The sequence below is a fragment of the Papilio machaon genome, chromosome 7, assembly GCF_912999745.1.
Source record: "Papilio machaon chromosome 7, ilPapMach1.1, whole genome shotgun sequence".
Lineage (NCBI taxonomy): Eukaryota > Metazoa > Arthropoda > Insecta > Lepidoptera > Papilionidae > Papilio > Papilio machaon.
The window spans coordinates 2,914,518-2,932,224 of NC_059992.1; the positions used below are offsets into that span (position 1 = coordinate 2,914,518).

The 17,707-nt window shown below is 31.0% G+C and overlaps 3 protein-coding genes across 3 annotated transcripts; 2 read left to right on the plus strand and 1 right to left on the minus strand.

Moving 5' to 3' along the window:
- Positions 1–1,078: 1,078 nt before the first annotated feature.
- Positions 1,079–11,475, plus strand: LOC106714039 (ethanolaminephosphotransferase 1). The gene is made up of 9 exons (XM_045678573.1): positions 1,079–1,310; positions 1,470–1,538; positions 2,137–2,329; positions 7,764–7,890; positions 9,254–9,383; positions 9,587–9,744; positions 9,875–10,055; positions 10,536–10,721; positions 11,373–11,475. The coding sequence occupies exons 1-9, from the start codon at positions 1,260–1,262 to the stop codon at positions 11,433–11,435; spliced, it is 1,158 nt and encodes a 385-aa protein (XP_045534529.1). The 5' UTR covers positions 1,079–1,259; the 3' UTR covers positions 11,436–11,475.
- A 2,418-nt stretch (positions 11,476–13,893) lies between these two features.
- Positions 13,894–14,815, minus strand: LOC106714096 (RNA polymerase II transcriptional coactivator). The gene is made up of 2 exons (XM_014507039.2): positions 14,581–14,815; positions 13,894–14,190 (listed from the first exon to the last, which is right to left on the minus strand). Exons 1-2 carry the CDS (start codon positions 14,641–14,643, stop codon positions 13,933–13,935), a joined length of 321 nt encoding a protein of 106 aa, XP_014362525.1. The 5' UTR covers positions 14,644–14,815; the 3' UTR covers positions 13,894–13,932.
- Positions 14,816–15,146: 331 nt separating this feature from the next.
- Positions 15,147–16,662, plus strand: LOC106714086 (nucleolus and neural progenitor protein). Its single transcript, XM_045678734.1, has 2 exons — positions 15,147–15,299; positions 15,406–16,662. Exons 1-2 carry the CDS (start codon positions 15,227–15,229, stop codon positions 16,554–16,556), a joined length of 1,224 nt encoding a protein of 407 aa, XP_045534690.1. The 5' UTR covers positions 15,147–15,226; the 3' UTR covers positions 16,557–16,662.
- Positions 16,663–17,707: the final 1,045 nt, after the last annotated feature.

A 17,707-nucleotide genomic window follows, 5' to 3' on the forward strand; every position in this document is an offset into this window, starting at 1 on the left:
CGCCTACATTTCATTATGAGATTATAATTTTTTTCTTACTTCTGTGACGATATCTAATTACATATATGGTATAGACTGGACTATTACCTAACATTAGAGAATCCAGTAATGGGTTAATATATATCCTACAAATGTTTATTGTCGAGTCTTTCAAAACTTTTCTAAGGGCTGCAGAAGTATTCCAAAGACTACCTTATTCTCTTTACTATTTTATCATTTTATAGTTTTTCACAATATCCTGTACATCACTAACACCTAGGAGTTCCCTGCTCTCAGCTATACCTAAGCAGGTTTTAAACTTCTCAGAAAACCGGTGTAGACAGAATCGCGACTGCATTACGTCTAAAAGAAACGTGGTGTAGCCACCAGACTGATCATAGAAAATACGGTATAAAACATGACGTGGTATCTACCATGTATCCAACATTAAATTAATGAAAAAAACAAAAAAAATCTCTCAATGTAATAGGTACGTTGATAATAATAATTATTAGCGCCTGAAGACATTTTGTCCAAACTTATCATATAAGAGTACAAGCAAAAATAATTGTAACGCCTGACAAATTAGTTCACGCAAAACCTAAACGTTTCAACATTTTTAATACACATTCTTGGTTATTGATATTTCGTTTTTTATTTTATGTTAACAAAAAGGCACATTTATTTTAGTAATATTTTATGTAGTTTTTAGGAGCATAAATAAGATTTGAATAATGTTCATGTGATTTGAATGATGTTCATGTGAAAACTACATGAGTAATATTCTGTAGTTAATAAATTAAAAAAATCAACAATGAATACTCTGTCTGTGAAATAAGATGTTAGGGAATAGACAGAAATAAAAGACAGAAAAAGTCAAAATTCATAATTGGTTTTAAAAAGTAAATAGAAAATTCTAATTAAGCCGAAACCTGGTAGCGACCAGCGAAATAAAAAAATTGCGGACACTTCCTGTGCAATTTGAATGGTTAAGTTGGCACCATTGTTTTTTTTTTATGTCAAAAATATGTTTTTACAATGGCAATGATTTGTCAAGAGCTACTTACTCTTTGACTCAAACTTCAAATCAATCAAAAAGTAATTTTGATTCAATTCAAATCAAATCTTCAATCGATCGTCTTGCCGGTTTGGTGTCTGTAAATAGTGTGTTAAAACAGATAAAAGGAAATAAATACGGAAAACAAAGTTAAATCAATATCAGTTTAATTACAAAAAATGAAACTATTCTAATTGTTACATGTTCGATTATTGCAATCAAAATGTCACGATTTCTATCAAAGGCGGAATTGGAAGGATTCGAAAAATACAAGGTAATTATAATAAATCTAACTCAATAATTCAATCAACGTGTGTAAATATAAGACGAATTTAAGATTTTTGTAAGTAACTTCATTTCTACATTCATAAAAAAATATTTGATGTTTAAGTTAAAACTTTAAGGAAGAATATAATTTATTTTTTATTTTCAGTATAACTCAGTGGACACAAGTATACTCAGCAATTATGTTATGCATCCATTTTGGAACTGGTGTGTTCAGGTCAGATTCTTATATAACATAAATATTAATTATTTCTAATTTATATTGTATAAATTCCTGCATGTATTCTCAGTACACCACATAAATCTTAGAAAACTTATTGTTTACAATTAATTTATTCGATTAAGTGACTTTTTAACATAAATTTATTGTAATTTCCCATTTTATTTTCTCAATCTTTACCAAAATTACTCAAACAGATAGATATACAGATATAATTATATACAGATATAGTGATTAACTGTGCATTAATAGTATTTTTATACCTAATTCAGTCCCATAATGTCTGAAAAGATAGTTTAGTTTAATAACAAAATAACAATTATTTTAATTTTTAAAACAAAATATGTTAAATATTATGTGTAGTATGCTTAACCTTATTGTTATTAAATTCACATAACCATGTGTTTCCATGTAACACCTGAACAGCTATTGCTTTCTTATTCATTCTCTTTTCATAAAATTGAGACAATATTATGTCTTCGTATGGATATTTATAACTGTAGAATTCCACTGTTGTGACATTTGAGTGGTAAGCAAGTAAACTTTTTAACTTGAGTATGAATGTTCCATCTAACATATATTAACATGTTTGCAGTTTTGCCCGGTGTGGGTGGCACCAAACCTGCTAACATTCACTGGCTTTCTACTGACGGTCCTTAATTTTCTATTGTTCTCTTACTATGACTATGGGTTCCACGCCCTCACCGAGGAGAACATCACCAATGATCATATACCCAATTGGGTGTGGGCCGTTACTGCCATCAACTTGTTTGTTGCTTACACCTTAGGTGAGTATGTTAACATATTAACTCTATCATTCAATATTTTACATATTATTATTAACTAGCTGTCACCAGTGACTGTCCATGCAGAATTAAAAAAACTTAATAAATAGCCCACGTGTTCCTCCAGACTATGCTCTACAACTGTGCTAAATTTCATCAATCTGTTGAACCGTTCTGGAAATATCTTCATACAAACATCCATACAGCAAAACACATACAGCAATGTAAACATTTGCATTTATAGTATTAGTAGGATTTATTTATTTTTAATTAAAAAGTATATTTCATGTAAGATATTCAGGTTTTTAATTTAACTTGAAATCTTTGTTTACATAATATTATCCTGATGTTATCAAATTTTGTAATTGTAAATGTTTGTTAAATTATTACATATTATGAGGCATTTGGTTGAAATTATTTTCCAAAAATTTGCCTTCATGCAATTTTGTGGTAGATGGCAGCCGAATTTTAAGGTCGTGTCTAGACAGAATAACTGTTTATTCGCGCGTAGCAACGCACAGGTGATGTTTTCACTGTCAAACATCTGTATATAAAAATACTGTCATCTCACATTATATTTGAAATAATTAGAGATAAAAATATGGTTTTGTTCAAGTATTTCGACATATCACACTCGTTACAAATGACAACATGACATTGTGTAACATGTCTAAAGGTTTCAAGTTTTATATACATAATTATTGCGTGTCGTCTGTCTGTCGTCAAGCTATCTACAAGTCGGGTGTTTATTCACGAAGACAATTCCGTCGATTTGGTTTTTAAATTAGTATACCTGCGTGGGTGAAGCATTAAACTTATTTTTTATTCCTCCTTGAACACATAGTGGTCAAGACAAATGTTTTGATTCAAAATGTAATAAATTATCAATCTTTAGTACGTACTAACTGTTGCTCGCGACTCCGATATACGGCGCGCTATAAGAAAAAATAATAGCCTATGCGTTCTTCCAGACTATGATCTACATCTATGCCAAATTTCATCGAGATCCGTTGAGCCGTTATGGAGATACCTTCAAAAAACATCCATCCATCCATCCAAACATTCGTATTTATAATATTAGTAAGATATACATAGTAATAAAATTAGAGTGTGAAATATCGAAAAAAAAAATAGTCATGGTTTGTACACACGATGTTTTTGCGTAGCTCATAATGAAACATATATATATGTCTGTCTATCGGTTTGTCCTGTATGTCTGTCGGCAAGGCCGCGTTTGCTTCTGGTAATCTCTGGTACGGCTGGACAAATTTGGATGCAAATGTAGCTGATGCACGGGGGAATATTGTAGGCTACTTTTCTTCTGCGCTAATGAAGTCGCGGGCGACCGCTAGTTTATTATAAGGTAATAAATAGATCAACGTAAAAATTGTCACTATGAAGTAATTATAGTATCCCGTTACCTTATTTCAATTATATTGGAAAGCGCGTATAAATATTATCGTTTAGTACGAATTTTTCTTCTTTGCCATCGTATAATTTAAATAAGTAACCGACAGACTAAATGGACTATAAATATTATAAATGAGTTGCGAAGGTTGCATGTATTTCGTTGCACATACTTTGAATTATGAAAATAACAGTTATCGTAATAAACAGACGTAATTGGCACCTAAAATATAATAGAATAAGATCGACATTCAAGGTTCTCCTGCGCCGGAACGTTAATTAACATTTTTGTATCGACAGCCGTAATAACTTCACTAGTACCTATTTGAATTTACCGACCGACTGAAAACTAAAAAAAAAATAGAATGACGGAGTATTCCTTCCTTTTCTTACCATGATAATTAATGTAATTCAACTTCAAGCATACACAAATTGTTTTTTTTTATTCATGATGAGAAAAATAAATGAAAGCAAAAATCTATACCAGTGATTGTCAAACTTAATTCTTTCCCCCATTTTTTTGGGCTCCTTATCGCCCCCTCCTAGGTTTGAAACGCTCCCAAGGGGGCGTTATCGCCCACTTTGGGAAACACTGATCTATACTGTCAAACTTCTTATTTAAATTGAAAGATTTAAAACAATGCAGTAATCATGAGCCAAAATAACACTTTCTTGTATTACGTAACTTGTAATAATCCCAATTAGATCAACGGAATCATACACTGAGTCAATGATACAGGCCAAATACGATAACCACGGAAAATTATTTCATAAACACAAATAACCACGAAAACAATGATAAAAATCTTCCCGACATTAATGATTTATTTGTCTGTCTTATATTTCATTAAACAGTCTGATAATAATTACATTAAATATTAACAATCATTAAACCAGTAATAGTTTTAAATCAACACACCGGTAGAAAAGGTCTTTTATCACTAAAAACTTTTTTAGCTCAGCATAGCCTTGAAGACTCATGCACATGAAAGACGACAAACACGATGTTAAAACATGATCCAACTTCGATCTTAGTAATAACAATTATTAAAAATATATTTAAAGAAGTTTTTTACGCATATGATATTAACTATCTACGTAAATAATACAATCAAGATTTGAGAATCTGTTGAAAGACCAATTTAGATATTTCTATCATTGTTATTGAATTTTACATTTTTTTAATTATAGGTATATAGGTTAGCTATATTATTCATCTGATATATGTATGATTAAAACTAGGATTGTAATGTAGGCCCTTTTTAGCGGAAGCGGAAGTTGAAGAGTAAAATTAGTATAAAAGTATTTATTTGATAGACCAAAAAAAGTGATTTCCAGATCTCCGGCATTGCTTAATAACGTAAATAAACCTCCGTTACATATTCGGAAAACAAATCGAAAGCGAATAAGAATGCGAAGGTTTGATTTCATGCGGAAATTCCGATCTTGCTGAGGCGGAGCGAGGTGTCTTTACAACCAAAATTTTAACCCAGAGCCAAATTTTGAAAGATTTTATAAATCATATAATTATTTTCATAATATCAGCGAAATAGCTACGACTTTACGCCAATTTTTCGACAAACAACATAATGGTGTGGCTTTAGCGCATCGAAATAAGGTCGTTGACATTTGACCATGCAAAAACCTGCTCGTATATCATCTTACAAAAACAAAATATGTGCTTAAGGCACTTACCATACTTTTTTAGGTTTAAAGGATGATGTAACAGGTTTATCGATCAGAATAGTGTTTTGTACAAAAAGGTGAATATTGATACTGCAACATATAGACCCACTGACCCATAAATAGACATTAATTCTGATAGAATTTCGAAAAGGTGACCTTCAACCATGTCTTATAACGTGCCTTACACCATCGCTCTTTGCATTTGCACCAATTGGTGGTTTGGTTCCTTTCAGGCTATCTCACTGAACTCCTTTCTTTACCTTTATTTAAAGTATCGGCAACTCGAACTCGTTTTGGATATCTAAACGTAGTGGTTAAAATGATAACATTAGATGCATCGCTGTTCCTTTTATTCCTGAAAAATGTCATGCTTTCTCTTACTGCTTCCTATAAGAAAGTGTGAGCGTATTTGTTTAGAACAAAAACGCTACACATGGTATCGACTTACTCGTAGTTCATAGAGTGTTACTGATCTATCATTGATGTTGTGCCCTTTGTTATCTAATGTTACTGACGCTTAGATAAAAGCTAACAAACTACGCGCTTTATAAATAGTATTACTTTAAATATTTCTTGTTATAATTTTGTTTTATCTTGAGGTTATTGGGTTATGAGTTAAATTGTATTTATTATTTCCGTCTCTGGGTGCCGTTCTTTCTGAAAAACTTGATTTAGCGTTATATGTTGATAGATTTAATTATACCAAATGTAAGTTCAGTTTTTCTTTATGTATATACTTAATCTTTGTTTAATATTGTTTAACTTGGCCCTTTATTTTAAACCATTATTAAAAATCATTCTAGACCTAGCATGTCTCGTCTATATTTTAACACTGTCTAGTTTTACTTTAATCTCCTAAGAGATAACCTACCTTAGTATGTTCCACTCATTATTTATTTAAAAAGGTTAATAAATAATCATGTAATAAATATTCATGTAGTAGTTAATACATTCAGATAGTATTTAATGGTCCCTTATCGTAACCATTCGTTGATGCGTAAAATGTAGCCACATGTCGACTAGTACATACATACTCGATCTATTCCAAAATAAGAAAAATATTATCGAAAAATATTTATGTTATAAAAAATATCTGAGAGATTTTATTTAAATTTCCTTATTTACTGCATCCTTGTTCTTTTTTTTAACAAAATGTATATATATTTTCATGTACATAACTTGGATTCGAGGCCTAGAGAGTATTCCTCAATTACACCATGACCTACCGACGATCGAAAATAAATTGTACATTTAATTTTTACTTGAATAAATCGAAATGGTGTGTTAACCTCAACTTACGGTTTTATCTATTTTTATTCAGTAAAATTTAATTGTCACCGTTATTGACCAAAAAGGTTTTTGATTAATTTTTACGATATATAGATAATTTATTCGTGCAATAGTGACAAGCGGAAACAAACATCACCTGATTGTAACATCAGATACAGTGACGAATAAACATTTACTTTCAGAACAATTGTGTGGTAATAATGTCTACTGACTACATTATTATCAGAAGCCGACGTTATCCATGAATTTAACATGTTACAAACCTATTACGTGTAAATTTGTAATAAGTATACATTTATTAGTTGTTATAGCAATGTTCATTTAACATACTAGCTTGTAAGATAAAAATAATTTTAATAACATTACAAGTTCACAAAAGTTTGATTTTTTTTGATGATTTATGGCAATTTTTTTTTTTGTAATTGCATTGGTATAAGAAGAATTGATGAGTAGCGTATTTATAACTTCTTGACTTCTGACGAACGTCGCAAAGTTGTAAAACCAAATTATCAAATTTTTTTCGAGCTGTATTTGGCTATCGCCTAATTGAGGCGAGGCTGCCAACGATTCTGGGACGTAATAAATAAAAACTTTATTTTTTAAGAAAATGTTGTCTGATAACTCTGTCATAAGATTGAAAATAAGTCTTTAATAATTATAAATGCCTATGCTATCTTACAGTTTTCTTAAACTTAATTAATGTCTTACCGCCATGTACTCGTAATTCCTTTTCCGATAACAAAGCTATACATATGTCGAAATAATTGGTATTTCTTAATGTTATCTTGTTAAAAAAATGTCTGCTTCAAATTCACTGATAATTAATGTCACGTTGTTAATTATACATTGGTTTTTTAATGAATAACTTCTTACAAGATTAGTACAGCGCCATACAAAAGTTATACCAGAATTGCTGCACACAACACAACTGTAGGTATCAGCAGGATGTTGATAGATGCGGAGGTATTCATATCGTATATCCACCTGTAGTTGGCTCACCTAACACTGAGAAGCTAATTACGAGCTACAAAGTTTGAATCTAATACCTTTACAGATGGTATTGATGGGAAGCAGGCGCGTCGCACGGGCACCAGCGGTCCACTGGGGGAGCTGTTCGACCACGGCCTTGACTCTTACTCAGCTGTGCTCATACCAACCTGTCTTTATAGCATATTCGGAAGGTAAGTCTATAAAATGCAAAGACATGCGTACCTCTCAGAAAATACTTATCTTTCATATGCCATGTGATTTTACAATAATCGTTTAGCCTTAAAACTTCGACATTATTGCATTGAATACATACATGTTTAGAAGCCAAAAGTGCTTTTTTTAACCCAGATGTATTCAACCTTGTCTATTTTCTTTTCTAAAAAAAAAATTACTGTGACAATGTCCTACATGTTACTAATATTATAAATGAGAATACAGTCAAAACCGTTTATGGCGACATCGTTTAGAACAACATACCGGTTAAATTGACCAAAATCAAAGGTCCTGGCTGAATGTTATATACATATCTTTCCTATTAATACCTGTCACCGGTTGTTACAACTATCGGTTTTTACGACTCAATATGAGTAGTCCCTTCGATGTCGTTATAACAGATTTTGACTGTATTTGGATGGATGGATGTTTGTTTGAATGTATCTCCGAAACGTCTCAATGGATCTTGATGACATTTGGCACAGGTGTAGAATATAGTCTGGAAGAACATGTGCTACTTCTTAAGTTTTTTTTTTTAATTCCGCGCGGACGGATTCGCGTGCGACAGCTAGTATAGAATAAAAAGAAAAAATAAAATACAAATAGTATATTACTTTTTCTTTTTATTCTTGTGCACTATCATGGAGTTACAAAAAAAGAAAGTACATCAGGATTTTCACAAAAGGCGGTCTTATCGCTAAGCAGCGATCTCTGTCAGACAACTTTTGGGTAGAAATTAAGATAAGTAAACCAAAGCGGTATCCACACAAATAGTGACAATAAATAAAAATAAAAACAATGCAAATATTAATAAAAATTTAATAAAGTAATACAATATTTCAACAATTTTACTAATAATATATAAATATAATACTTTCGTGAGAATGCTGATCATGTTATAGCCAAAAAAATAATGCTATGAGAATACAGAATCTAAATTAAAGATTAAACAAGGTTAAGTTATTGTATTAAAATAATGTCACGGTTTAATTGCGTACGATAATTTTATATCTACATTTGTATATCAAGGTCTTGTTTTTATACTATCTATTTAATTAGTCAATACATCAAATGCTAAAGATTAAATTTAAATCAAATTAACTGTTGATGGTTTACGAATTTCATGGTTTTTGCAAAGTTAAATGAAATAGAATTGAACCTTAGAAATTCTTTTTCACTACTATGTAAAACAATACAAAAACTTATGTCTATATTTTTTCTGAGATATTCATTTTTTTTTGTATAAATGTAAATCAAAAATTTTTTTATTAATTTTTGTGTCGCATTTCGTGTTAATGATGGTGTTTCTGTGTGTTAAAATTTAAAAAAAAAATTGTTTAGGGATGAGCTGAGTCCGCTCCGTTTCTTCTTCGTGATCTGGAACATCTTCATCAACTTCTACCTGACGCACTGGGAGAAGTACAACACGGGCGTTATGTTCCTGCCCTGGGGATATGACTTCACAATGATTGTGAGAACTTATAACAGTTACAATTTATCTACAAGTTGTAAACAATGTTGAACATAACGAGGACCTTCCACTTTTACAGTATGTCTAGCAATTGGAGAGCAATAAACAAGAATTGAATTTAGGTTTATAAATGTATACTAAATGTCTACCTTAGCGACCACTTAACATCTGTGAGTGCGGCAGTAAAATCGTGTATCGTACAGGGTTCGTGTATTCTGCTGCTGGTAACATCTGCAGTAGGCCCCCGCACTTGGCACGCGCCGCTGCCCGGCGGTCTCTCCCCGGGCTTCCTCTTCGAGCTCGTGCTCTACTTCTCCGCCATACTCACCAGTCAGACTGTCATACTCTGGAATATATACAAGTCAGTACAATTGGTCATCTTTTTTACTGAAATGTTTTGCTTTTTAAATGTAGGTGATGTTTCAGAGCAGATGTGAAGGTCCGCCTGTGTAGAAGACACTATAATAAACTTTTCTTCCCTCTTTATGTAGGTCCTACCGGGATGGTACAGGTAAGATGCGTCCGTTGTGGGAGGCGGTGCGCCCGCTGGTACCTCTCGCGATTTTCTTCGTGCTCAGTTCTGCATGGGCGTTGTACTCGCCCAATGACATCATCAACCGTGGACCCAGGCTGTTTTACATCCTCACGGGCACCATCTTCTCTAATATCAACGTAAGTAGCCACATACAAGGTTTGATATAACATCTTAATATATATAAATCTCGTGTCACAATGTTTGTCCTCAATGGACTCCTAAACCACTTAACCGATTATAATAAAATTCGCACACCATGTGCAGTTCGATCCAACTTGAGAGATAGGATAGTTTAAATCTCAAATTATAGTCGCAATTTTAATTTATTGCTAATTATTTGTCTGTTATTAGTTGACAATCACAATTATCTGTTAACTCCAAATGATTCTAACAGATGTCGATACCTTTCGACTGGGTTGAGTAAGTAATCAATAGATGGCGCTGCCATGGTAAATCTACGAACGTGTCATATAAGCTTATTAACTGCGCGCGGACGGAGTCGCGGGCGACAGCTAGTAATTAAATAAATGTCATTGTATACCATTTTCCAACAGAACGAATCTCACCGAGTCAAATACCTTTGGCGTAGTATAGTAATGTGACATATATTTTGTCAGTGTCGCCTGATCGTGTCACAAATGAGCGACACGAGATGCGAAGTGTCGAATGGTCTGTTGGTGCCGTACGCGTGCGCGGTGACGCTGGCGCTGTGCGGGACACTCTCGCCCATGAGCGAGCTGCTCCTGCTGGCGGGACTCTGCGCCGCCGTCACCGCCGCACATCTCTACTACGCCACCAGACTCGTGAGTAACCAACACAATGTTTGCAACATTATTGCATTATTATTAATACACAACTAAATTGCATATTAATTTAAAAGTAACAAGATAAACTGATTGAAAAATAACTGTGGTAAACTCCACCACCAACATTTGTTGTACGAATTTTCCCTTTCGACAGATGAAATACAATGACCACACAGAATTCCGCGTTACGTCTGATAAGTGTGCATGTCGGAGGCCTAATTTTAGTATCCTTTACAAACCTTTTTTTATAAGGAGAGGATAGGAAGGGGAAATGGATTTAACGTAGATTAAAGGTAGGCATCGCATCTGCGATTGGGAATGTCTATTGGGCAGCGGTCACTTCGGTGTAATCAAGTAGCCGCTTGCTCGTTGGCAAACTCATTAAATAAAAAATACACTGTATTTTGGCAGCGACAAAACGGTTCACTAATGTCAAACACCAGTGGCGCTAGTGTCGCACGCCAGTGGCGTTAGTGTCGCACGCCAGTGGCGTTAGTGTCGCACGCCAGTGGCGTTAGTGTCGCACGCCAGTGGCGTTAGTGTCGCACGCCAGTGGCGTTAGTGTAGCGAGTGTTGGTTTGTTTCAAAATGTGATTGTGTTCCTAATAAAATATAACAGTATTACCACACCATAATATTATATTACAGGTTCAAGAGATGTGCGAACACTTCAATATTGCGTGCTTCCATATAAAACCAAAGATAAAATAGAATTATGTTGCCAGTATCAAATTAATTCCTACAAAGTTGGAAATTTAAGTAATCTTATTTATTTTCCTATTGCAATAAGTTTTATTTTAAGCTCTCATATGTAATGAAATTATTGCAGAGAGTTTGTGGATGTTTCCAAAGATCTGATATGCTTGTCATAAATGTATGTTTAATATAGATAATGTGTTAGAATTAATATAAAATATAAAGTACTGAGCAGTACTTTACAAGTTGACGTCATTTTTATGCTTACTTCAATATATTTATATTGACTAGCATTTATCATTTAAAGCTATTCTGTACTCATTTAAGGGTTTTAGTTAATTTTGATTTCAACTTGTTGGCGTTGAAAACAATTTGTTTTCGGTGTTTTTTTTTTCTGTAACCCAAACTTATCTTACCGTAGTTTTTCACTGCTGAAAAATTTGTAAAAATATATTTTTTATTCTCCGTTTTTCTTAAAAAAGTTCGAGAGATGATGTTTTCGTACAGGTGTTTCGGCAGTGGAAATGCACTTTAAATTTGCCCTTATAAAGCAATGCACTACTTGTATAAGTATTCATGTTTTTTTTTCGTTTTTTACATTTTTTTTCGTTAAATTAGTAATTGCTCATAAGGCTAGTCAACTAGGATGTCTAGGTAACATCAAAAAAACTATTTTTAGGATATTAAATTTGAAAATATTTAAACATTTTTTCCGTCTCAAGTCAATGTACAAGTTTAATTTTTGGATGGATATTTTTTAGTAAAATATTATTTGTAATTTATCAGGTAATTGTGGATATTACACTCATATATTCTACATTTTTTGAAACAATTTAAAATATTTTGGATATATTTTTCTCATATTTTCATTATAAAGTGCTTCCATTGTTTCAATTGATTTGTATATATATTATTATGAAATATAAAAATATCGTATTTAACTTCCAAATGTTACACAATTTTTGGAAAAAAAAAATTACATTGAATGTAAAAATATATAAATTTAGCCATTTTTATATGTATATATTTCTCTAATTATTCTTTAAAACATATCATAAACCTGGTTGCAGGAGGTGTTTCTATTGAACTTTTGTTCATTTATTCATAAAATTTGTTCATACAGCAGTATGGCAACCCCAAACTAATGTTTTTATAAATCCATAAAATTATATGTTCCTGGATGATTTTGCCAAAATAAATGTCTAAATTTGAGAATGTCTAAATTGTCTAATTTATTGACTATCACACTATTGGTACTTTATTTCAGTACTTGTTCAGTCTTTTAGTGTACATTTTTCATACAACATATAGATTAGTGTTTAAAAAAACCTGAGTATGATAACTAAACTATTTTTTAGATTATTATAATTTTTGTGAACATAAGCAAATTAGAAAATTATTACAGAATAAAAGTACATTTTTCACTACATTTGGATATAAAATTATATTTATAGTTCAGCATAAATAAAATGGGGTAAAAAGCAATAAAATTATAAATTAATGGATTACCTAATCGATTATTGAATATTTTTTGTACATGATTTGATTTTGAGTGTACTTTTTAATTTTTTTAAGATTCAATACATTAAATAATTTTTTCGTCTATTTTTATATGATTACGGATTTTTTATGTGGAAAGAAAATAATAGCAAGAGATTTTTTATTAATAACTGACTGACGATTTTTTACATTTTATAAAAGTATATGAACTTTTTAAATTATTTTAGTGCACTAACTTTATATACTGAAAAAACACTGTCACAAGTTTTTATATTAATCAAATTAAATGTAAAAAAAAAATCTTGCCAATGTCTATTCAGTTATAATATGTCTGTAGCCAAGAGTAGAAAATTTCCGGAATTGAATTTTAATCTTAAGGGGTTTAGGCATAAAAAAATTGCCTTTTTATCTATATGTAGATAAACATTTCTTTGTACTCCAGTTAATAACGATACCATAGATCTTTGTAACTGAAAGTAGCCGAAAATTATGAAAAAATGGTCTATTAGTCATGAATTTTATGTATATTTTGGCTGCATTCACTCATTGAAGCTAAAAAAGGATGCAAAGATTTGTGGTAATCACTTTGTGTAATATTTTCTATTTACCAGTAGTTTCCATAGATATTTTTAATATAAGATTTTCAACATTGTCTCATAATTGTAGTGTCAATTCAAAATGTATTCCAGTTTATAACTCATATATTAAGGAACATGTTCTTAAAAATTAAGTGTTTAGAAACCTTTGAAAGCAATCAAATAAAGGTAAAACATATTCAGCAGTTTCATTTTTACTAACATTTATTTCCTAAATCACTCTTTTGTTTTATTCTTTATTTAGGGATGTTCAAAAAGATTTAAAATACATGTATAATTGTTTTTGTGGAAAACGTGCAAGCCATCCAACCTTATTCTCCTTAAAATTTCAGTTTTAGATTAATGGTGATTTTTAAAAGATACAAAATAATAAAATGGCCAAACAACATTCATCTTTATTAAAGTTATAAAAACACTTAACCAAGAGAACTAATCGTTTCATTAATTTCATCACCCAAAGACAACAATTTCCTCCATTGCTCTGGTGTTAAGCTAATACCCTTCTTGCCCGGCAACAATTCTCCATTTTTCTCATAGAATTCTCTTACATCTACATAAACTTTTCCTTTAAACTCTCGAACCTTGACTAACTTTTTACCCTGCAGCACCCAAGTTGGTTCCTTATCCTCAGTTCTATTACCCATTTTTGCTTTTTTCTCTGCTGGTGGATTTCTCTAAAATACAGTGAATACATCTTATTATCTTCCAATTATTATTGATGAGTTAGAATGCAAAATGTTATTTATCTAAAAGGAACTACAGACAAAAAGCTTTCTAAATATGTAGTGAGTATTATATCTGCTTCGTAAATAGTTGTTGCATGCAACAATTGCTGACGTGAAAGACTACGACGTGAATTATGGTCTTTCATCATTTCATTCTATTTTAATTCTACTACATTTAGTATAATTCTGTTAGGTTACCGGTATTTTACATCGATCGTTTTAAAGAAATAAATAAACAATTTTACTTGTTTACCTCCAGTGAATGAGCATTTCGTCTATTTTTATGTCTAAATTGATACTTTATGAATTTCGTCCTTTTTTAAAAACACATAAACTTACATCAACTGGACCCTCATCACTGTCGCTGCTCGAACTTTCTTGCTTCTTCTTATTTTTAGGCATTTTAACTTTTTAATCAAATGCTTAATTTACCCGTAGAATAGTTTTCAACTTTCTATCAATTGTATTATCTCGCTTTATTTAAATTTCATGTAGTTTTTTAATTAAAGTTTTAATAAAAACACCTTCCTACCTTTTTCTTAAACTAAAACACGTTATCAACGACATAGAGTAAGGTGCATGTTGTTCGCATGAGTATAGTAACAACTATTTTATAACTTGTTTTATTACCTATTGAAAATCGAAACAGAAATTTAGCAGTATGATATGTAAGAGAAGTTTTTAAACAAAATATTAGATATCACCAAGTAATGCAAAGTTGTAAAAACACAAGAGAACTTGGCACCCGGGTGTGGCAATATCTTAAGGCCATTGAAGGTGACATTTTCGTTTACTCTTTGAGATTTTTCAGTTTTATATTCTGTTACTGTTCTGTCAATACAATTGTCAATGTCGATATTGTCAAGTTAGGTCCCCTAATAAACTTTAACCTTAAAAGTAAAAGTTTACAATACTTCATTTTCAAGTTTAACAAAGAACTAATAAAAGAAAACAATTCATATTCGTACCATTTAAGCAACGAAAAATGTTAGAACCATGGAATAATAAAAATCTTTTACCGCCACCAGTTCAAACGTGTTATTCTGACGAGAAAATTGGTAAAAAGATTTACATTTTGATTGATTTACAATAATATTACATATTTATCCTTGACTTAGGATAGGTGTAATAATATTAATTAATGTAAATAAATAACTTTTACAGATTGGAGATATTTAAAGCAAGCATGCACAAATGCAGTGAACATTTTGTCTAAGCAATCTCCATTGCATAATGAAAGTGCTTTACTTTCAAGGTTTATTTATAAATACGATAAAAAGTTTCGTAATGATATTGGGTATCGTATATTTAAAAAAATAAATACAACTCTTCGGAGATATTTAATGTTAAATATTATAAAAGACATTGAAAACTTTGCATTAACATTGCCCAATGATACTGAAAGCGATGAGTATTTGCCAACCCGGCAGATGTTACAGTATGTTTTGGTGAGACTTGTGTCATTCTCCAAACTTATGTTGAGGATTTCAGTTTGTTGCAAAAAAGCAGCTGTTTTCTATTTAGATAGAGTAAAAAGAGGCGAAAGTCACTGGATGTCTCTGATGCCATATGCATTACTGTGTCGAATATGGTCACTAAGTAATGTTTTACTGCAGCATTCTTGCAGTTGGTATGCACAAATGTATCCATTTTTACGAAATCTTCAATTAAAAGGTTTACCATTTTTACCAAATGGTTATGAACTTCCGGTAAATTTAGCAGATTGGCTAGATTTAAAAAATCTTGAAAACCTCGGCCGCTTTCAATGGGCTCACAAAGAAATTATCAAAGTTGATAAAATTTTAGTTGAAGATTCTGAAAGTAATACAGTGGACAGTTTAATGATGTACATAAATGAAATAAATAAAGACAATGAACAAATAGAAATGAAATTGCTGCCTTCTGAACCCTTTTTAGAAACAAATATACAAACTATTGAGAAATATGTGGACGAAGGTGAGGTTATATCAAGAGAACACTTTAAAGGTGTAGACAATGGTGAAGCCATAACTAGAGAACATTTTAAAAGTTTCTTTGAACAGCCTAAAAAAGAAGCTAAAGCAAAAAAAGGTGCTTATTATCATTCATTGGACAGGGTAACCAATACTAAAACTTTAGCTGAGTTTGTAAATAAAGAAGAAACATATAGATATGAACAGAACATAATGTCATTAACCAATCATTTAACATTCATGCAATGGCAAGCTTTAAAAACAACATTACTAAGGCTCTGTGGAGATAATCTTAGTAATAACAGAAAGATTCAAAGGAAATTCTTACAAATATGGAAAAAGAAATGTGTAGAAATCAGTTAAAACTAAAAGTGAATAATTGTATGGATTATATCACAATAAATTTTATTTTTGACAGCTCTATCTTCAATTTATAATGTTAGTTATAATATGCTGGTTTTATTTCACCTTTTCCTGGACAAAGCTAACTTTAGACAAACAGGACTTTTCTTAAAGAAATAAAAATCTTTCTTGTTAACATATTTTATTATTTATATTATACATCCAAATGCAAAATGTAGCTAAACTCGTAAAAATCAAATTCACAATCATTGTTCTCTGTATTTTAACAAATTACAAAAATTATTTACATTTTCCCTTCATTGTTAAACAACAATATTACCCTCGTTATTTCGATGGAATGAAGCATAATTCAAAATTATTCACTGGCTGGTTGGAAAGTGAAAAAATTCTTAACAAATTTACAATTTTCGTATCAAACAAATACATGAAAAATATTAAGTGTCAATTAACACTTTGTTGACCAGACACAAGTTAACTTGTGTTTTTATAGCCGAACATTGCTGATCGGCCAAGAATAAACTCTTAATGCACTTTTTTATCGCATAGCTGCTGTTTTCTCTGTTGGTGACCATACAACTAATTGTAAGTCAGTATAACACAAGCTGTTTCGATTATAATACCCGCCAAATCTTTAGTTCTAAAAAAATATTTAATAATTTAAAAAAAAACCGATGACGGAACGTAATGAAAAATCTTATACGCAGATTCTTTACCAGATTGATTTGCAGTAAAATTGATGGTCAACAATCTTTAAGGTGGTTTTAACACATTTTTTTTTGTTTATTTTTAACACTTGGGTTTTACAGATTATATACTATAGATACAGACTATATTATATATAAAATATCTCAAAAACTTGAGGTAAACAGACACATGTGTATAATCAGATAAATTCAGTTACATTTAATAACATTTGTCTTATGCTCAATTTTTATTGTGCATGCATTTTAATATTTTCATTAAATTGGTAATCATAAGCATTTTTTATTTACTTTTTTTTATTTCTGGCTAATGGTTAATATTATAACTGTTTTTTTTTTTACCAATGAGATTTCTTTGTATTGAAATTATTATAAGCGTAGTAGCACCTAATATAGAAATATTAAACAATGTTTCATAAAATTAAATGCAACAAAAGAACGTCACAAAAA

Bases quoted from the DNA above. Each gene is read 5' to 3' on its own strand.
- LOC106714039 (XM_045678573.1), top strand. From the start codon at position 1,260: ATGTCACGATTTCTATCAAAGGCGGAATTGGAAGGATTCGAAAAATAC. The intron at 1,311-1,469 runs GTAATTATAATA...TTTTATTTTCAG, and splicing joins AAGGATTCGAAAAATACAAG to TATAACTCAGTGGACACAAG. The intron at 10,722-11,372 runs GTGAGTAACCAA...ATTATATTACAG, and splicing joins TCTACTACGCCACCAGACTC to GTTCAAGAGATGTGCGAACA.
- LOC106714096 (XM_014507039.2), bottom strand. From the start codon at position 14,643: ATGCCTAAAAATAAGAAGAAGCAAGAAAGTTCGAGCAGCGACAGTGAT. The intron at 14,191-14,580 runs GTAAGTTTATGT...ACTGTATTTTAG, and splicing joins GTGATGAGGGTCCAGTTGAT to AGAAATCCACCAGCAGAGAA.
- LOC106714086 (XM_045678734.1), top strand. From the start codon at position 15,227: ATGTTAGAACCATGGAATAATAAAAATCTTTTACCGCCACCAGTTCAA. The intron at 15,300-15,405 runs GTAAAAAGATTT...TAACTTTTACAG, and splicing joins TTATTCTGACGAGAAAATTG to ATTGGAGATATTTAAAGCAA.